This window comes from Bufo gargarizans, chromosome 7 (genome assembly GCF_014858855.1).
Source record: "Bufo gargarizans isolate SCDJY-AF-19 chromosome 7, ASM1485885v1, whole genome shotgun sequence".
Classification (NCBI taxonomy): Eukaryota; Metazoa; Chordata; class Amphibia; order Anura; family Bufonidae; genus Bufo; species Bufo gargarizans.
In genome coordinates, this window is record NC_058086.1 from 86,680,806 (window position 1) to 86,696,882 (window position 16,077).

At 44.7% G+C, this 16,077-nt stretch overlaps 1 protein-coding gene across 2 annotated transcripts in view; it reads right to left on the reverse strand.

The window, feature by feature from the left end:
* UBN2 (ubinuclein 2) overlaps positions 1-16,077 on the reverse strand; it is a 109,568-nt gene that overhangs the window by 74,037 nt on the left and 19,454 nt on the right. For both annotated transcript variants that reach the window (XM_044301361.1, XM_044301360.1), the window contains 3 exons: positions 10,684-11,173; positions 10,523-10,593; positions 1,905-2,034 (listed from right to left, as the gene is read on the reverse strand). In XM_044301361.1, coding sequence (XP_044157296.1) covers positions 1,905-2,034; positions 10,523-10,593; positions 10,684-11,173 — 691 coding nt within the window. The remainder of the gene's footprint in view (positions 1-1,904; positions 2,035-10,522; positions 10,594-10,683; positions 11,174-16,077) is intronic.

Consider the following 16,077-nt stretch of genomic DNA (forward strand, 5'->3'; position numbering starts at 1 on the left):
AAAAAGCACCCTATAATTTGTTACCCATTTTGTCCTGAATATGGCAACACCCCATATGTGGTGGTAAACTGCTGGAGGAGCACATTGCAGGATTCAGAATGGAAGAAGTGCCATATGGCTTTTGCAGTGCAGATTTTGATGGAATAATTTATGGGTGACCTTTTCATTGGTACCATTTTACGGTACATAAGACTTTTTGATCGCTTGGTATTACATTTTTTCTGAGGCAAGGTGACAAAAAAAAGTCTGTTTTTGTATATTTTTTTTACAGTAATCACCTGAGGGGCATATAATGTGATATTTTATAGAGCAGGTTGTTACGGACGCAGCAATACCCAATATGTCTTATTTTTATTTTTGTTAAGTTTTACACATTAAATCGTGTTTTTGTGTTACCATTTTCTGACTGCCCTATTTTTATATTTTTGGGACGATTGTCTTAGGTAGGGTCTTATTTTTTGCAGGATGAGATGACAGTTTGATTTGTAGAATTTTGGGGTACATACACCTTTTGGATCGCTTGGCATTACATACACTTTGTGAGGAAAGGTGACCAAAAAATGGCTGTTTTGGCACTATTTATTTATTTATTTTTTACTGCATTCACGTGACAGGGTGGATCATGTGATATTTTTATAGAGATCGATACTGACGCGGCAACACCTAATATGTATACTTTTCTTTTCTCTTTTCCAATTTTTCTATAACTTTTCTATACTTGAAACTTTTTTTTTATATGCAAAACTTTATTTTAACAATTTTTTTTCTCCTACAACTTTTGGGTGTCTGATCCCCTGTTCAATGCATTACAATACATCTGTATTGTAATGCATTGGCTGTAAGTGTATTATTCACTGTAATACACTTACAGGCCAACAGGGAAGGCAGCATGATGCCTATGGAAGACATCGGGCTGCCATCCCAGCCATCGGTTCCCCGTCACAGCAGCACGGGGACCCGATGGGGACAGGGTGGGAGCTCGCTCCCTCCCTACACACACCCCGCGGTCACTGCTGACCGCGGCATAGCACGGGTTAATGCGCAGACATCTGCGTTTTCACCGATGCCGGTTCATACAGCAGGGGTCCGGCTAACGGGAACAGCCGATTCCCTACAGCTGAAGTAACTTCCCGCAGCGCCGTAAACCCTAACTCTACCCTTTGATCCCAGCCCTAAACTCGAGCCCCAAAGCCTGACCCACACAGCAGTACTCAGACAAAAGGAAACACCAGAAACATCACGTCTCCTTTTACCCAATCCCATAACCTGTAACTAAAGCCTCACTGTTCCTGTTCTGCAAGTCTCCAAGACAGGTGAAACAAATGGGGACAATACTGCTGCCTGGGGGTGGGTGGTCAGGGGACAACACTGAAGCCAGTGTGGAAGTTGTTGGCAGGGGTCAATACTGCATCTAGTGTGGGAGGGGCTGTCAGGAGACAGTACTGCATCCACTTGGGGAATTTTAAAGTAAAAGTAAAATTCCTATAGGCCTGCTGCGCTGACTCTACTTAACCCTCACAGTAATAATCCTCCATATTAACTCCACAACAACCAAGAGCTGTACATGTACATCTCACAGGTTGGGGGGGGGGGGGGGGTCACATTACTCGGCTTGCCCCAGGCGCTGGCAACCCACACTACGTCACTGATGTCATCACATCCAGTCCAAAAGGTGACTGGAAGCCCATGAGGCCTGGAATGGAAGGGACTTGTGGCATGTTTTGAAAAGAATCCATCACTGGCTTTAACTCCAAACACTGCAAATAATTCCAGACCGCTAGAACCCATCAACTACATACCACAAAGAAAAATGCAAACTGCTTTTAATGGGCAGTAAAAAGAGATACATATAAAAATAATATATGTTTATTTGCACAAAACCATATATTCTGAACGTAAAATACCTGTATGTGAAGGTGCAGTTTCTTCAGTCGTTTCACAAGAGTATCCTTTGTGCATGGTACAAATGCTTCGATATAACCATAAACTCCATTTCTAGTCGCTGGGCCAAGTTCCTGCAGCTGCAACTCAATGCTGTCAGAAAATAACTAGGGTTCAGATTAATTCATTTCTGCAGTTTCACAAAGAATCACATAAGCCATATTTACATAGGTTTGCCCTTTTACTGAATTTAGTCTGCTTGCAGTTCAGGATCATAACTCACCGGGAAATGACTGTACTCCAGCTACATGAGTTTACAGTATTACTGTACAAAACATGTATATGGGGTTTTCAAAATCAAAATCCACATGCAGTGGAATGAATCTCTATGGAAAAATCAAACGGGTTGCAGATTTAAAATTATGTTGCTAACATCACAGATTTTCACTCCTTTAAGGTATAGAGCTAAATATGCTATGAACCCATAGTGAAAACATTTCTATGTGTTATATAAAATGGTAGCAAACTGTTTAAACAGCCAGTTAATTTTCAAATAAAGTTTACCTTTAGGGTACCATTCACACAAGAAAGGGTGTCACTTATTAAACAGAAATAGGCCTATATCAGCAGACTCTTCCCCGCTCATGCCAGGTCTAAAAAAAATAAAAATAAAGTGGGCGTGGTGTGTGCGGGGACGGGCCAATAGCCCTGTCTCATTTACCATTGTCTACGCCTGTTTTAGAAAATGGTCTAAATATAAGCCAGCTAGGAAGCGGTCTGACATTTAAAAGAAGCAGTGGATAAGCCAAAGTTATGTAGAGGCCGGCGCCTCTTTATAACCTCAAGAGCTGGACCTTATTAAGAGCGGCGTAATAAATGGGCCCTAAAATCTTTATAGTAGCAGTAAAATGGATGAGAGTTAAACAAAAATCAGCATGTCAATGCAAAAGATGCAATGCTTAGGGTACTTTCACACTAGCGGCAGGACGGATCCGACAGGCTGTTCACCCTGTCGGATCTGTCCTGCCGCTATTCCGCCGTGCCACCGCTCGGTCCCCAGTGCAGTGCACGGTGAGAGGTCATTGGACATGCAGTACTGCGCCGGAACTCCTCCCCCATCCCCATTATAGTTAATGGGGACCGAGCGGCGGCACGGCGAAATAGCGGTAGGACGGATCCTGCCGCTAGTGTGAAAGTAGCCTTAGAGTGAAATCCATGGCAAATTCAGGTGTAAATGTGGATTTTAAGGGCGATTAGTCACACATTTTCTTCAGCAAAGTACTTCCAGTGTGATCCGTAAAAAAGATGGGGATGTGCCACACTGCATGGAGGAGATATTGTAAAACGAAGTTTTCAAACAAATCAGGTTCAGAAACAGCAATCTGAACCAGATGTGCTCAAGCCTAATTATTGCTAAAAAAATAAATAAAGAAAAAAAAAAAAAACATTTTCACACCCAAGTGTTTCATAATTTGAGGAGTGCAGTTTCTACACATTTCTGGGTCATTTCTGGATGATTTATATTATGTAAAAGTCAATTTTGGACATTTTCTTTAAGATCTGAAAATTTGCTTCTAAAATTCTAAGCCTTCTAACGTCCTAAAAAAAATACATTTTACAAATTGATGCTCACATAAAGTAGACATACAATTTTATTTTGTGAGGTACCACTGTCTTAAAAGTAAAAGAAATTCAAATTTTGAATTTTTCCATTTTTTTTAAATAAATAGTAAAACATATCAACTCAAATTTACTAAGGTCTAGTTTGCACTTTAGTTATTTGATCCGTTATTTTCATCAGTTTTTTTGTGAGCCAAAACCAAGTGTGGGTCAAAAACAAATGAACAAGTGCAAATCTTTCCATTATACCTTACTAGCAGAAGGATCCGGCTTTGCACGGGTATATTTCATTTCATGTTTGTGTGTATCGTTGAAAGATATCGACAGTATCCCCCATAACAGTGAACTCCACAGTCCCCCATCCCTTAACACTGACCGCCCCACTTTAAAATGGGACCTCCACAGCAGCCCATTCCCTTAACTTTGACCTTTACAGCAGCCCGCCCCTTTAACAGCGACTTTCACAGCACCCCACTCCCTTGACAGTGACGTCCTCAGGAGCCCACCTCCACGGTACCCTGCTGGCTTAACAGTGACCTTACAGTACCCTGCTGCCTTAACAGTGACCTCCACAGCGCCCTGCCCCATTAATGCTAGGGCTACACGACAGCATGTGTCGCACGACATTTTGTCTCAACAATTTTTATAATGATAGGCTATGGTGTCGCACTGCGACATGTGACATGCTGTGACACAACAGTTGTAAAAAATACATCCCAGATGGATATTTCTGCGATTGTCGCGTTGCAGCATGTCACATGTCGCAGTGCAACCCCATAGCCTATCATTATAAAAATTGTCGTCCAACACATGTAGCAGTGTAGTTGTGCCCTATGTGTCGTGCGACTTATTGCCGCGCGACACATGTCGTCCTGTAGCCCTTGCCTACAGCTGACATACAGCAGTGAAGAAAAATTGTTGGGTTCTTATGGAAACCTGGAGTAAAACTGTGTGTATGCGTCTACGTGCATTCCGTATTTTGCGTAAAATACTGACCCACTGATTTCAATAGGTCTGTGTACATTTTTTTTTCACGCATCAGTTCTGTGTTGTGTAAGAATCGCAGCATGTTCTATATTCTGCGTTTCACACAGCCCTGACCCCATAGAAGTTAAATGGGGCTTCAGTGAAAAACGCATTGCATCTGGATGCAATCCAAATGCAGTCCGGGTGCAATGCGTTTTTCAGGGATGGTTGCTAGGAGATTTATGCAAACCTTCGGGTTTTTTTTTTTTTTTTCACACGAGTATACGGACATACGGAAACGGAATGCACACGGAGTAACCCAATGACTTTAATACCGGGGAGGGGGGCGCACTGCCCACCAATGATTTTAATACCGGGGAGGCTCCTAACTTTTTTAGCTGGCTCCTAGATTCCAAGGAAATGTGTCAAGCCCTGGGATAAACTATTAGATCAGTGGGGGCCCTATCACTGGGACCTCCACCAAACACAAGAATGGGGGGCCCGTGGATAGGGGATAACTTTGCTGTGCTTTCTGCCACGGGGCTACATTATTAAGGATTAAAATTTGGAGTCCATCGTAACTGCTTTCTGTACATTTTTTGGGGGGTGAGGGGGACTATAGCATAGTTTACTGCACGATAGTGTTCTGCAAAATTGGATTTTTGTACTTACCGTAAAATCCCTTTCTCGTTCAATTCATTGGGTGACACAGCACCATGGGTATATGCCCAGCTACCACTAGATATAAAAAAAGTTTGGCTCTGCCCAGGTGGGCTATACCCTCTCCACAGCCACTAGGCTAATCAGTTTGTACCTATAGCAGTAGGAGAGAGAAACTAAAGCGAAAAACCAACATTTTGGACCAGGAAAGGAAACGAGAACAGCAGCCGGGTGACAGGAAACACCTGGTTCCTCCTGTGGTGGGATAGGGAGCAAGGCAGATGCCCTACACAAGAACCAGTTGAACAAGTGCGCATTAAAGAGCCCAAGGAAGGATCTGGAAGAACCAGGGCTCCTCCGGAAGAAACAGGAGAGTAGCACAGCAACGTCTGTTAGTAACAAACTAGCGCTCTGCATATGGAAGAATGCTCCAGGAGGAGGAGAAGAATCCATAAGAGGACAGACCCAACAACAAAATTAGACTATGAGGGTACCTGGCAGGAGAAAAAAAATGCCTGGAAAAAAGAAAGGAGCAGTCTTTAACCAAGGAGAAACACTTCCTGGAAACCAGCTAAAAGACCCTGTGGACCGCCCCTCGGCAAAAGGAAGGCGCTTCTATAAGGCCTGGAAGCAAAGGAACCCGACCAGAAAGAGGACCCAGCAAGGAAAAAACTAAACTTGTGGCAGACCAAAAACATGGCCTGTCTGTGGGCAACCTCCTGTAAAGGCCAGGGTAGAGAGGAACCATGGGAAGGGAGCGAGCCTCCTTCAACAGCAAGAAGGAGAGACAGAGAGAGAGACAGAGAGAGAGACAGAGAGAGAGACAGAGAGAGAGACAGAGAGAGAGACAGAGAGAGACAGAGAGAGAGAGACAGAGAGTAGAGAGACTAGAGAGAGAGACTACAGAGAGAGAGAGACAGAGAGAGGAGACAGGAGAGAGACGACAGAGAGAGAGAGACAGATCGAGAGAGACCAGAGAGCGAGAGACCTAAGAGAGAGAGACAGCACGACGAGAGACTAAGAGGAGAGAGACAGAGGACGAGAGACAGAGAGAGAGAGACAGAGGAGAGAGAGACAGAGAGCAGAGAGACAGAGAGAGAGACCGACGAGAGGAAGAGGAGAGACAGAGAGAGAGACAGGAGAGAGACAGAGAGAGAGACAGAGAGAGAGACAGAGAGAGAGACAGAGAGAGAGACAGAGAGAGAGACAGAGAGAGAGACAGAGAGAGAGACAGAGAGAGAGACAGAGAGAGAGACAGAGAGAGAGACAGAGAGAGAGGGGCTAGGATTGAGCCTCCGAAAAACTAACAAAATATTGCTGTGAAATGTAAGACCAGAGATATCCCTGGCCACATGAAGTCTCAGGGAAAAGGGAAACAGTAGCAGACACACGTCTGAGATATACTGGAGTAGAAGGGAGAGGACTCCAAACAGCCTAAGGGGGAACAGTTCTCAAAACGAAGGAAAACTTAATCCCGAAAGTGACCAATACGATCCAAATTGCAAACCGTAGCATTAAACTCCCAGATACCAGGTACTTGACCCGGGGAGATGGGAAGAGCCTATGGCGACCCAGGAGGGAAAAGAACCAAACCGGGCCCAAAGAAGCAGCTGTCATACAGAGCATGTGCGGTCAGAGATGCCACGAGTAGATTCCCCAGAGGGAACCGGCCAGCTAGATGGTCAAATAATCATTGGGATAGGGACTCCAAGCAAGATTACCCAGACAGAGGCTCAAGTAGGGTCGACAGAACTGGACTATATCAGGACAATAATAGCTAGATTATCAAGGGAAAAATGAAAAGTATCCACCATAGGGAAAAGAAAAAACAACACATCGGCCATGGTTAACCAACCATCCCAAGCGGCGTGGCTAGCATACTGTATAACACTGTTCCGGAATGGGAAAGTACAGCAACCTGGATTTTGTAAAAGAAGAGCCAGACATCCATATGTCAGAAGAGGATGCAGAATTTGCCTGGGGAAGGCAGGAGAGACTACACTGACATGTAGAAACCAGCTACCAGCAGAGCACAATGAAACTCCCAAGGAAGGGGGAAGAAACTGACAGGTGCAGAAAATGGCAAGGCCCAAGGGGATGGCACTACTGTCATGTTGAACCACTAATCCACAAATCTAATGGCGTACAAGAACGCCTGGGACCATGGAAGAACTACAGGACCATATCCGATACCAGGGCGAGCAGAGGAAAATCCCACCCACCAAGAGGGTGTGAGGTGCTCACTAGTCGCGTCACAGCCATATCAGTGAGGTCCTCCAGCGATGACCCGAAAACTGCAGTAGTGGCTGGTGCTCACAATGCTTTGTATCTCTGCAGGATAGAGCATTCAGTGGAGATCCCGGAACTCTGTCAGGACTGGACCACGTAACTCTGGGAAAAAGCAGAAAAGCTGTAAAAACAACACGAGTACTCCATGAAATGGGGTAATGAGACTGTGCGGAATACAGTAGTACTTTATAGGGTTGAAAATCTATCATGACAGCCAACAACCTGCGCACGTGAGGGGAGTGTGGTTGTCTGGTGCACGACAAGCAATAAAGTAAAAATCATGCCTAATACAGGGGCAATAAGAAAACTTGGAGGTACTGCATCGAGTATCAGATCTGAAGAAGCCAGCCATACACTAAGAATTGCAACTCTACTCCGTCAAAAAAGGGGCAAGAACCTACGGTTGCCAGGTACATACTCCAACCATGATGGCCTGTCTGATACAGCGCCTTGAAATAGTACAAGTACACCGCCGAGCACGATGGTAATGAGGTGCCAGATGCATACTAGAACTAGAAAAGCTTCTGGGGATGATACCATCACTCAGCATGAAGAGGGGCCCCAGGATTGCCTAGCACACATTAGAGCCAGGAAAATATACCCAGTAATGCAGGAGCCGTATGGGCCACAGATTGTACAAATAGGGAACAGCATTTTGAGATACTATAAATACTCCACCTGAATAGGAGTAATCTGATTGCATGGTGCACACAATAATGAGAGTGGAGACATAGCTACAGCATCTGGAAATGGCATAGGAACTGCGCTTGATAAAAGGAGTAGAATGACTGTAAGATGCATACTAGAACCAGACATATGTAAATGGCGAGAAAAACGGCTGTGTAATGAAGATTAAAAAACAGACAGGTGTAAAGGCTACAGCATCTGCAAATGGTACAGGTACTCTATCTAATAAGGAAGTAATAAGTTGTGTAGTGAAGACTAAAAACCAGACAGATGTAATGGCTACAGCATCTAGAGATGGTACAGGTACTCCACTGAAGAAGGAAGCAAGGTGGTTGCATGGTGCACACTAGAGCCAGACAGGTGCCATGGCTACAGCAAATGAACATGGCATGAATACTTTGCCTGTGATGCACACTAGAACCAAACAGGTGTAATGGCTACAGCCGCTGGAGATGATATAGGTACTTCACCTAATAAAGGAGTAATATGGTAAACCAGGGTTCCCCCAATAAGATGTTGCGTGGAGCACGCTAGCCCCAGGCTGGTGTACTGGCTACAGCATCTGAAGAAGTGATACGGTGGCCCGGAACACTCTCCGGCTAGGAGAGTGTGTTGAATATAGCCCCTGGAATAGAGAAATTACTCCAGCTGAAAAGGAGATACCTTGGAACGAGGAAAGTCTGTCGGATACAGCATTTGGCAGTGGTACTAGTACCCCCCTGTGAAGGGGAAGGCGTATGTACCTGGGACACCACATAGGTGTGCAGCCAGGGAAGTGCCATCTGAAAATCCACTAAATGGGATACCAACCCTGGAGAGGAGAGGTTCCTCAGTGGTCTTTGACCACCCAGAGCGATTCTGTATGGTGGAAGAATGCCTGATGCTCTGTTCCGAGTCAGAACCGGTGCAGGGGTGTCCCCCGAGGAGGCGCAAGACGCAGCAGGGAAGAATACGTCACCCGCCTCAGACCTATCCTGGGGGTGACCGGAGGGATGCAGAGGAGGAGGAGGACAACCCAAGGTCATTTGCGTGACCTGGTGTCTGAATGTGAGCGTGCCCCATCTGCGGATGAGTCCCTGAGAGGGGAAGAGGTGGCCGCAATTTGGGCAGGCAAGCGGTCCAGCAACTCCACACTGGATTGTGAGAGTCAGACAAGGTTCCCTATGGCTTGGGACAGGAAAGAGGACCAGTCAGGGAGACATGAAGGGCCTGGGAGCAAGGTACTGCGCACAAACAGGGAAGGCTGACCGCATGGCAAGTTTTTATCGCAACGGGCATATGTAAGATACATGGTGACCAGAAGCGGGGGCTGGGAATGAGAGTCCTCTCTGGAGGAGGATATGGGGGCAGTGAACCCCTCCCAAAAGCCGAAAGGAGCAGGGAGGGGCCAAGAAAAAGCCTGTGAAGGAAAGGGGGGGCAGGTCCGGGAGAAGACACTGCCTAGGCGAGAAAGAACCCCCCGGAATAAAAAATGTTTAAATAAATAAAAATGGGTGAGGGGGGCTCCTGAGGAGGAGCGACGCTCAGGGAGGGCAAAAACGGGGCAAAAGGAGCACCAGGGGCCCGAGGACAGGCCGGGGAAGATGAGACCTAGTCCCAGACGAAGCAGGGAACTAAAGTAAAGGGAAAGGACAGGAGAGACATGGGTGGCCAGGAAGGTAAAGGATACCCAAGGGAGGGAAGAAAAAGGGGAAAGGAGGGACCTAACCAGGCCCCACAAATAAAATGAATCCCATCCCTTGGCCAAATGGGGGGTTTAACCCGGGGGACCTCTTGGGGCAGGGGAGAATACTTACCGTCCAGCATCTTCAGGTGCCGCAGGGTCACCCCTTCAGCAAACTCAACACTTACGTGAGATTGCCGGCATGCCACTGTGGATGCAGTAATGGGGGAGTGGGTGACCAGCGTAAGTACTTCAAGTACGTGCCCGCAGCGGGTGCAACTAAAGTGGTAATCTATGATGGAGCCCCATCCTGCAGCAGGCAGAGACCTGCAGAAGAAAAGGAAAAAAAGAATAAAATAAAAATGAAAAGCAGCAACACCTGCAAAAAATGGAGTAGGTCATGTCTGCCTCCTACGCACACTAGACTAGAACTGATTAGCCTTGTGTCTGTAGCCCATCTGGGCGAAGACAAACTTTTTGATATCTAGTGTCGCTTCCTAGTGGTGGCTGGACATATACCCATGGTGCTGTGTCCCCCAATGACATTAACGAGAAAGAAAAGCAGGCAGAATGCAAGTCAAGAGAGTCCAAAATTCAATCCTTTAGACTTTACCTTTCTGAAGTGAATGGATCGCTGAGGAATAAGTCTGAATATAGTTTTTGGGTATTCAGAAAATCCAACAGAGCATAAATGCAGTGCTAACAGATGATAAACTGAATGTGTATTTTTCATAGCAAAATAAAAGTTTGACATACTCTAACAAAATGTTATTCATCTCTTGAGTGAAAAATTTCTTCCGACCTTCTTCATCAAACATTTTTGCAGCCTAGGGGAAAACAGAGGGATATGCTAATGAAAACACAGACACACATATAGAAAGAGCACTACAACACACTCCTGCCTCTTTTGAGCTTACCGCCCGCAGGTCTTCAATTCTTTTTTCCAGCTGAGCTGGAAGACCCTCAGGAAGAGGTGGGATTGGTTTTGGTGTCTGCACCTGGGCTGGATTTGTTGACTGTACCACGTTCCCATTCTCACCCTGATCTGAAGCTGCAGGACTGTCATTAGATGCAGAATCCAAGAGTTTATCAAGGTCAAAATCCCCAAGCATTTTAAGTGCACACTCTGCCTCCTGTAAAAGCTCTCGCTCACTTCCCCCACCAAAGATGGCAAGGACGGGGTCATTACCAAGTGTCAGATCAGACAAATCGCTGGAAATGGGAGTGGTGTTGGCCTTTGGAGGGGCAGAAACTACAGTTACAGTTGGTGGGTTTGGTTTGTTTTCATTTTTTCGCATTGCATCTTTCTCCTTCTGAAATTTCTGAAGCATTGCAGCGAGAGCCATGGAGTCTTTGTACAGCTTCTTCTTCTTTTTGTCAGGTTTATGCGCATTAAAGGCAACAACCCTAAAAAACATAAATATGAGGAATAAATGAAAACCCTGAAACAAGCTATACTTTACAAATAACTATTCTCTCCTAATTCTGAAGTGAAAAGGCTTTCACCACCCCAGCTCAGGCATGCTGGGGAGAGTAACTCTATTCAGAATGGGGCAGACATTTTTACCCTTTCCCCTTGTCAGAAGGATCAACTATAGGGATGGTTTCACACACAGGGGGATTTAAAGCCCTGCAGAAATTTGAGACTCTTGCCTCTTTTATGCATTTGTAAAAACTTTGCACCAGTTTTCTGGCTGCTAGCGGGCACAGATGGCAGATTCTAATACAAGGAACTGCCCAGATGCAGCAAAATTATTAAAAGGTATGGGCCGCTTCATAAATCTGCCGCATCTCATGCAAACTAGATCATGACTGCTGATAGAAATGCCAGTCTTGATAAACTCCCCTCTTACTGTTTTTTGGAGAAATACTGCTGTTTTTAATGCAGTATTTTGAAAGAAAGGCAGAAGTGGATCTTTTACGGGAGCAGTGGAAAGGGACAGAGGACAATAATGAAAGCTGTTATTATAAGGTCATCACAGATCTTTTGACAAATCATTGACAGACTAACTCAGGTATATATACCTAGCTCTAATAAACTTGCAAATACAAAATAAATATGACAGTTACCCTTTAACTACTTCCCCCACATCAGTAAATGTAATAAAGTAACAACCAAAGCCATACTTAGTACATTTCTCCCCTGCTGCTTCCTGACATGTGCTTTGGCCCCCTAGAGCCGATTGTGACCATCATATGAACCGAACAGGATGCAGTAGATATATTCTGTGCACAGCTCACCACCATGCAGCCACCAACTGGTCTCAGCAGTGTATAGTATGTGACTGCTGATGGCAGTGACTGGCTGCCGCAGTGCCACATGGTGTATGGGATTTCACTGCTGCAGCCAAACACTGGGGAAGAGGCGCAGGAATGCACAGGGAAGAAATATGGTATGGTATGGTACCGCTACTGGGGAAGGATTATTGCACTTGGATAATCCCTTTGAAGGCAAATTCCAGTTTAAGCAGACAAAAAAGTTATTCACTGTACAATTAAAATGCATACAGTTTTCTAATATACTTTCTGTATCGGTCCTCACAATTTTCAACATCACAGGAAAGATTCACAAACCGACCCACACATTGCGTATATGCTGCAGACTTTTCATAGAGGAACAGAGATAAAAAAATACACAGCATTTACAGTAGCAACAAAGTGAATGAGATTCCAACTAATATTTCACACACTGTAGGCAATGTCTGCATCAAAATCCACACAACTTGCAATGCAGATTTTAAAGAGCATCAGTCAGCTCTGTATGGTAGGGTCAATCATGCTGAATAAAACAGTATCTTAGTTATCTATTCTCATGCCTGCGCCATTGCTCAGTGACTTGGTACTAGCACCCTCAATGTACTGCTGCTTCCCAGGCAGTGCAGATGCTGACTGCGCATGCCCCAAGGGCACATGAGTCCACCAGGAAATGGAGAGGACAGCTTTGATACTTCTGCTTCCAGGTGCAGTCTCAAGTCATTGGCATATGCGCAGTCTGGCTCTGCTGCTCTGCTGCTCGAGAAGCAGCAGTAGATCAAGGGTGCAAGTATCAAGTCAATGAGCCATGGCACAGGCATGAGATTACAGGGCTAGGTGGGATGTCTAGCCCCGTAAATCACAGGGAAGGGAAAGTCCACAGAGGAGAGGGGTGTTTTAAGGCTTATATGACCGGCCCACTGGTGCTCAAAAGAGCACACCCATGGAATGCACGCAATGGACTGCGCAACAAAATCTGCACCATTTAGTGATATTGCTGCTGTGGAGATCCAGAAGATACAAAGATCTCAAAAACAGTGAGGAACAGATATTGAAATAGATTTCACAATTCTTTCAATTATACAGAGAATAACATCTATTTGTTGATACTGTAGCTGGCCAGCTAAGACCTGTCCTATGTTGCTAGGAGAGGTCTTAGCAAGAAAAAAGAAAAGTGTACATCAGATTTGATATTTTCCCTAAATAAAGGAGAAAAAATAAAAAATTGGTAAAAAATAAATAAATAAGAAGTAGACACATTAAGTATCACCATGGCCATATCGACCAGCTCCATAAACATATCACATGACCTAACCCCTCAGATGAACACTGTAAAAAAGAAAAACTGTGCTAAATAAACAATTTTTCTGTCACCTTACGCCACAAAAAGTACAACAGCAAGCGATCAAAAAGGCGTATGCCCACCAAAATAGTACCAAACAGTCACCTCATCCTGCAAAAAATGAGGCCCTACCTTAGACAATCGCCCAAAATATAAAAATAAAACTATGGCTCAGAATATGGAGACACTAAAACATTTTTTTTTGTTTTTAAAAAAGCTGTTAATAAATAAAAAATAAAAAAAGTATACATATTAGGTATCGCTGCTTCCGTGACAACCTGGTCTATAAAAATACCCCATGATCTAATCTGAAAGATGAATGTTGTAAATAACAAAAAATAAAAAATGTGACAAAACAGCTATTTCTTGTTACCTTGCCTCACAAAAAGTGTAATATAGAGCAACCAAAAATCATATGTACCCTAAACTAGTACCAACAAAACTGCCACCCTATCCTATAGTTTCTAAAATGGGGTCACTTTTTCAGAGTTTCTACTCTAGGGGTGCATCGGGGGGGGGCTTCAAATGGGACATGGTGTCAAAAAACCAGTCCAGCAAAACCTGCCTTCCAAAAACCATATGGCATTCCTTTCCTTCTGCGCCCTGCCGTGTGCCCGTACAGCAGTTTACGATCACATATGGGGCATTTCTGTAAACTACAGAATCAGAGCCATAAATATTGAGTTTTGTTTGGCTGTTAACCCTTGCTTTGTAACTGGAAAAAAATTAAAATGGAAAATCTGACAAAAAAGTGAAATTTTGAAATTGTATCTCTGTTTTCCATTAATTCTTGTGGAACACCTAAAGGGTTAACAAAATTTGTAAAATCAGTTTTGAATACCCTGAGGGGTGTAGTTTCTAGAATGGGGTCATTTTTGGGTGGTTTCTATTATTTAAGCCTCACAAAGTGACTTCAGCCCTAAACTGGTCCTTAACCCCTTAAGGACCAGGCTCATTTTCACCTTAAAGGGATTCTGTCACCTCCCCTCAGCCAAAAAACGATTTAAAAGCAGCCATGCAGCACAGCTTACCTGGATTAGGCTGTGCTCTTTTATCTTGAAATCCGTCCAGCAGTTACTTCAAAAAACGACTTTGATCAATAAGGAAATGCGTCCTGAAGGTGCCCAGAGGGGCGTTTTTTTCTTCCTAGTGAGCCCAGTACCGCCCCTCTTTCAGTGCCCAGCCCGCCTTCCTTGTATTTTCTAACCGCCGCCCCCAGCCTGCCACAGCCTCCCCTCCCTCTCCTCCCCCTCCCTCACGCCGAACGAAGTCTCGCACAGGCGCAGTACCCACTGAGGGCTGCGCCTGTGCGATCATCAGGAGACTGAGGGCGGCAGCTTCATCTTAGTCACTGGGCATGCGCCGAGCCCAGTGACGTCCGATGCTCGCTCTTCCCTCAGTCAGCAGGGAAGAGCGAGCATCGGACGTCACTGGGCTCGGCGCATGCCCAGTGACGAAGATGAAGCTGCTGCCCTCAGTCTCCTGATGATCGCACAGGCGCAGCCCTCAGTGGGTACTGCGCCTGTGCGAGACTTCGTTCGGCGTGAGGGAGGGGGAGGAGAGGGAGGGGAGGCTGTGGCAGGCTGGGGGCGGCGGTTAGAAAATACAAGGAAGGCGGGCTGGGCACTGAAAGAGGGGCGGTACTGGGCTCACTAGGAAGAAAAAAACGCCCCTCTGGGCACCTTCAGGACGCATTTCCTTATTGATCAAAGTCGTTTTTTGAAGTAACTGCTGGACGGATTTCAAGATAAAAGAGCACAGCCTAATCCAGGTAAGCTGTGCTGCATGGCTGCTTTTAAATCGTTTTTTGGCTGAGGGGAGGTGACAGAATCCCTTTAAGGACCAGGCCATTTTTTGCAAATCTGACCAGTGTCACTTTAAGTGCTCATAACTTTAAAACGCTTCGACTTACCCAGGCCGTTCTGAGATTGTTTTTTCGTCACATACTGTACTTCATGACACTGCTAAAATTGGGTCAAAAAAGTTAATTTTTATGCATAAAAAAATACATTTTTTACCAAAAATTTTGAAAAATTAGCAAATTTCAAAGTTTCAGTTTCTCTACTTCTGTAATACATAGTAATACCCCCCAAAATTGTGATGACTTTACATTCCCCATATGTCTACTTCATGTTTGTAGCATTTTGGGAATGATATTTTATTTTTTGGGGATGTTACAAGGCTTAGAAGTTTAGAAGCAAATTTTGAAATTTTTGAGAAATCTTCAAAATCCCACTTTTTATGGACCAGTTCAGGTTTGAAGTCATATTGTGAGGCTTAGATAATAGAAACCTCCCAAAAATGACCCCATTCTAGAAACTACACCCCTCAAGGTATTCAAAACTGTTTTTTCAAACTTTATTAACCCTTTAGGTCTTCCACAAGAGTTAATGGCAGATGGAGAAACAATTTTGAAATTTCTATTTTTTGGAAAATTTTCCAATATAATCAATTTTTTCCAGGAGTAAAACAAGGGTTAACTGCCAAACAACACTCAAAATGGGTTGCCCTGATTCTGTAGTTTGCAGAAACACCCCATATGTGGTCGTAAACTACTGTTTGGCCGAACGGTAGCACATAGAAGGAGGGGAACACCATATGGGTTTTGGAAGGCAGATTTTGCAGGACTGGTTTTGTTTATACCATGTCCCATTTGAAGCCCCCTGTTGCACCCCTAGAATAGAAATTTCAAAAAAGTGACTCCATCTAAGAAAGT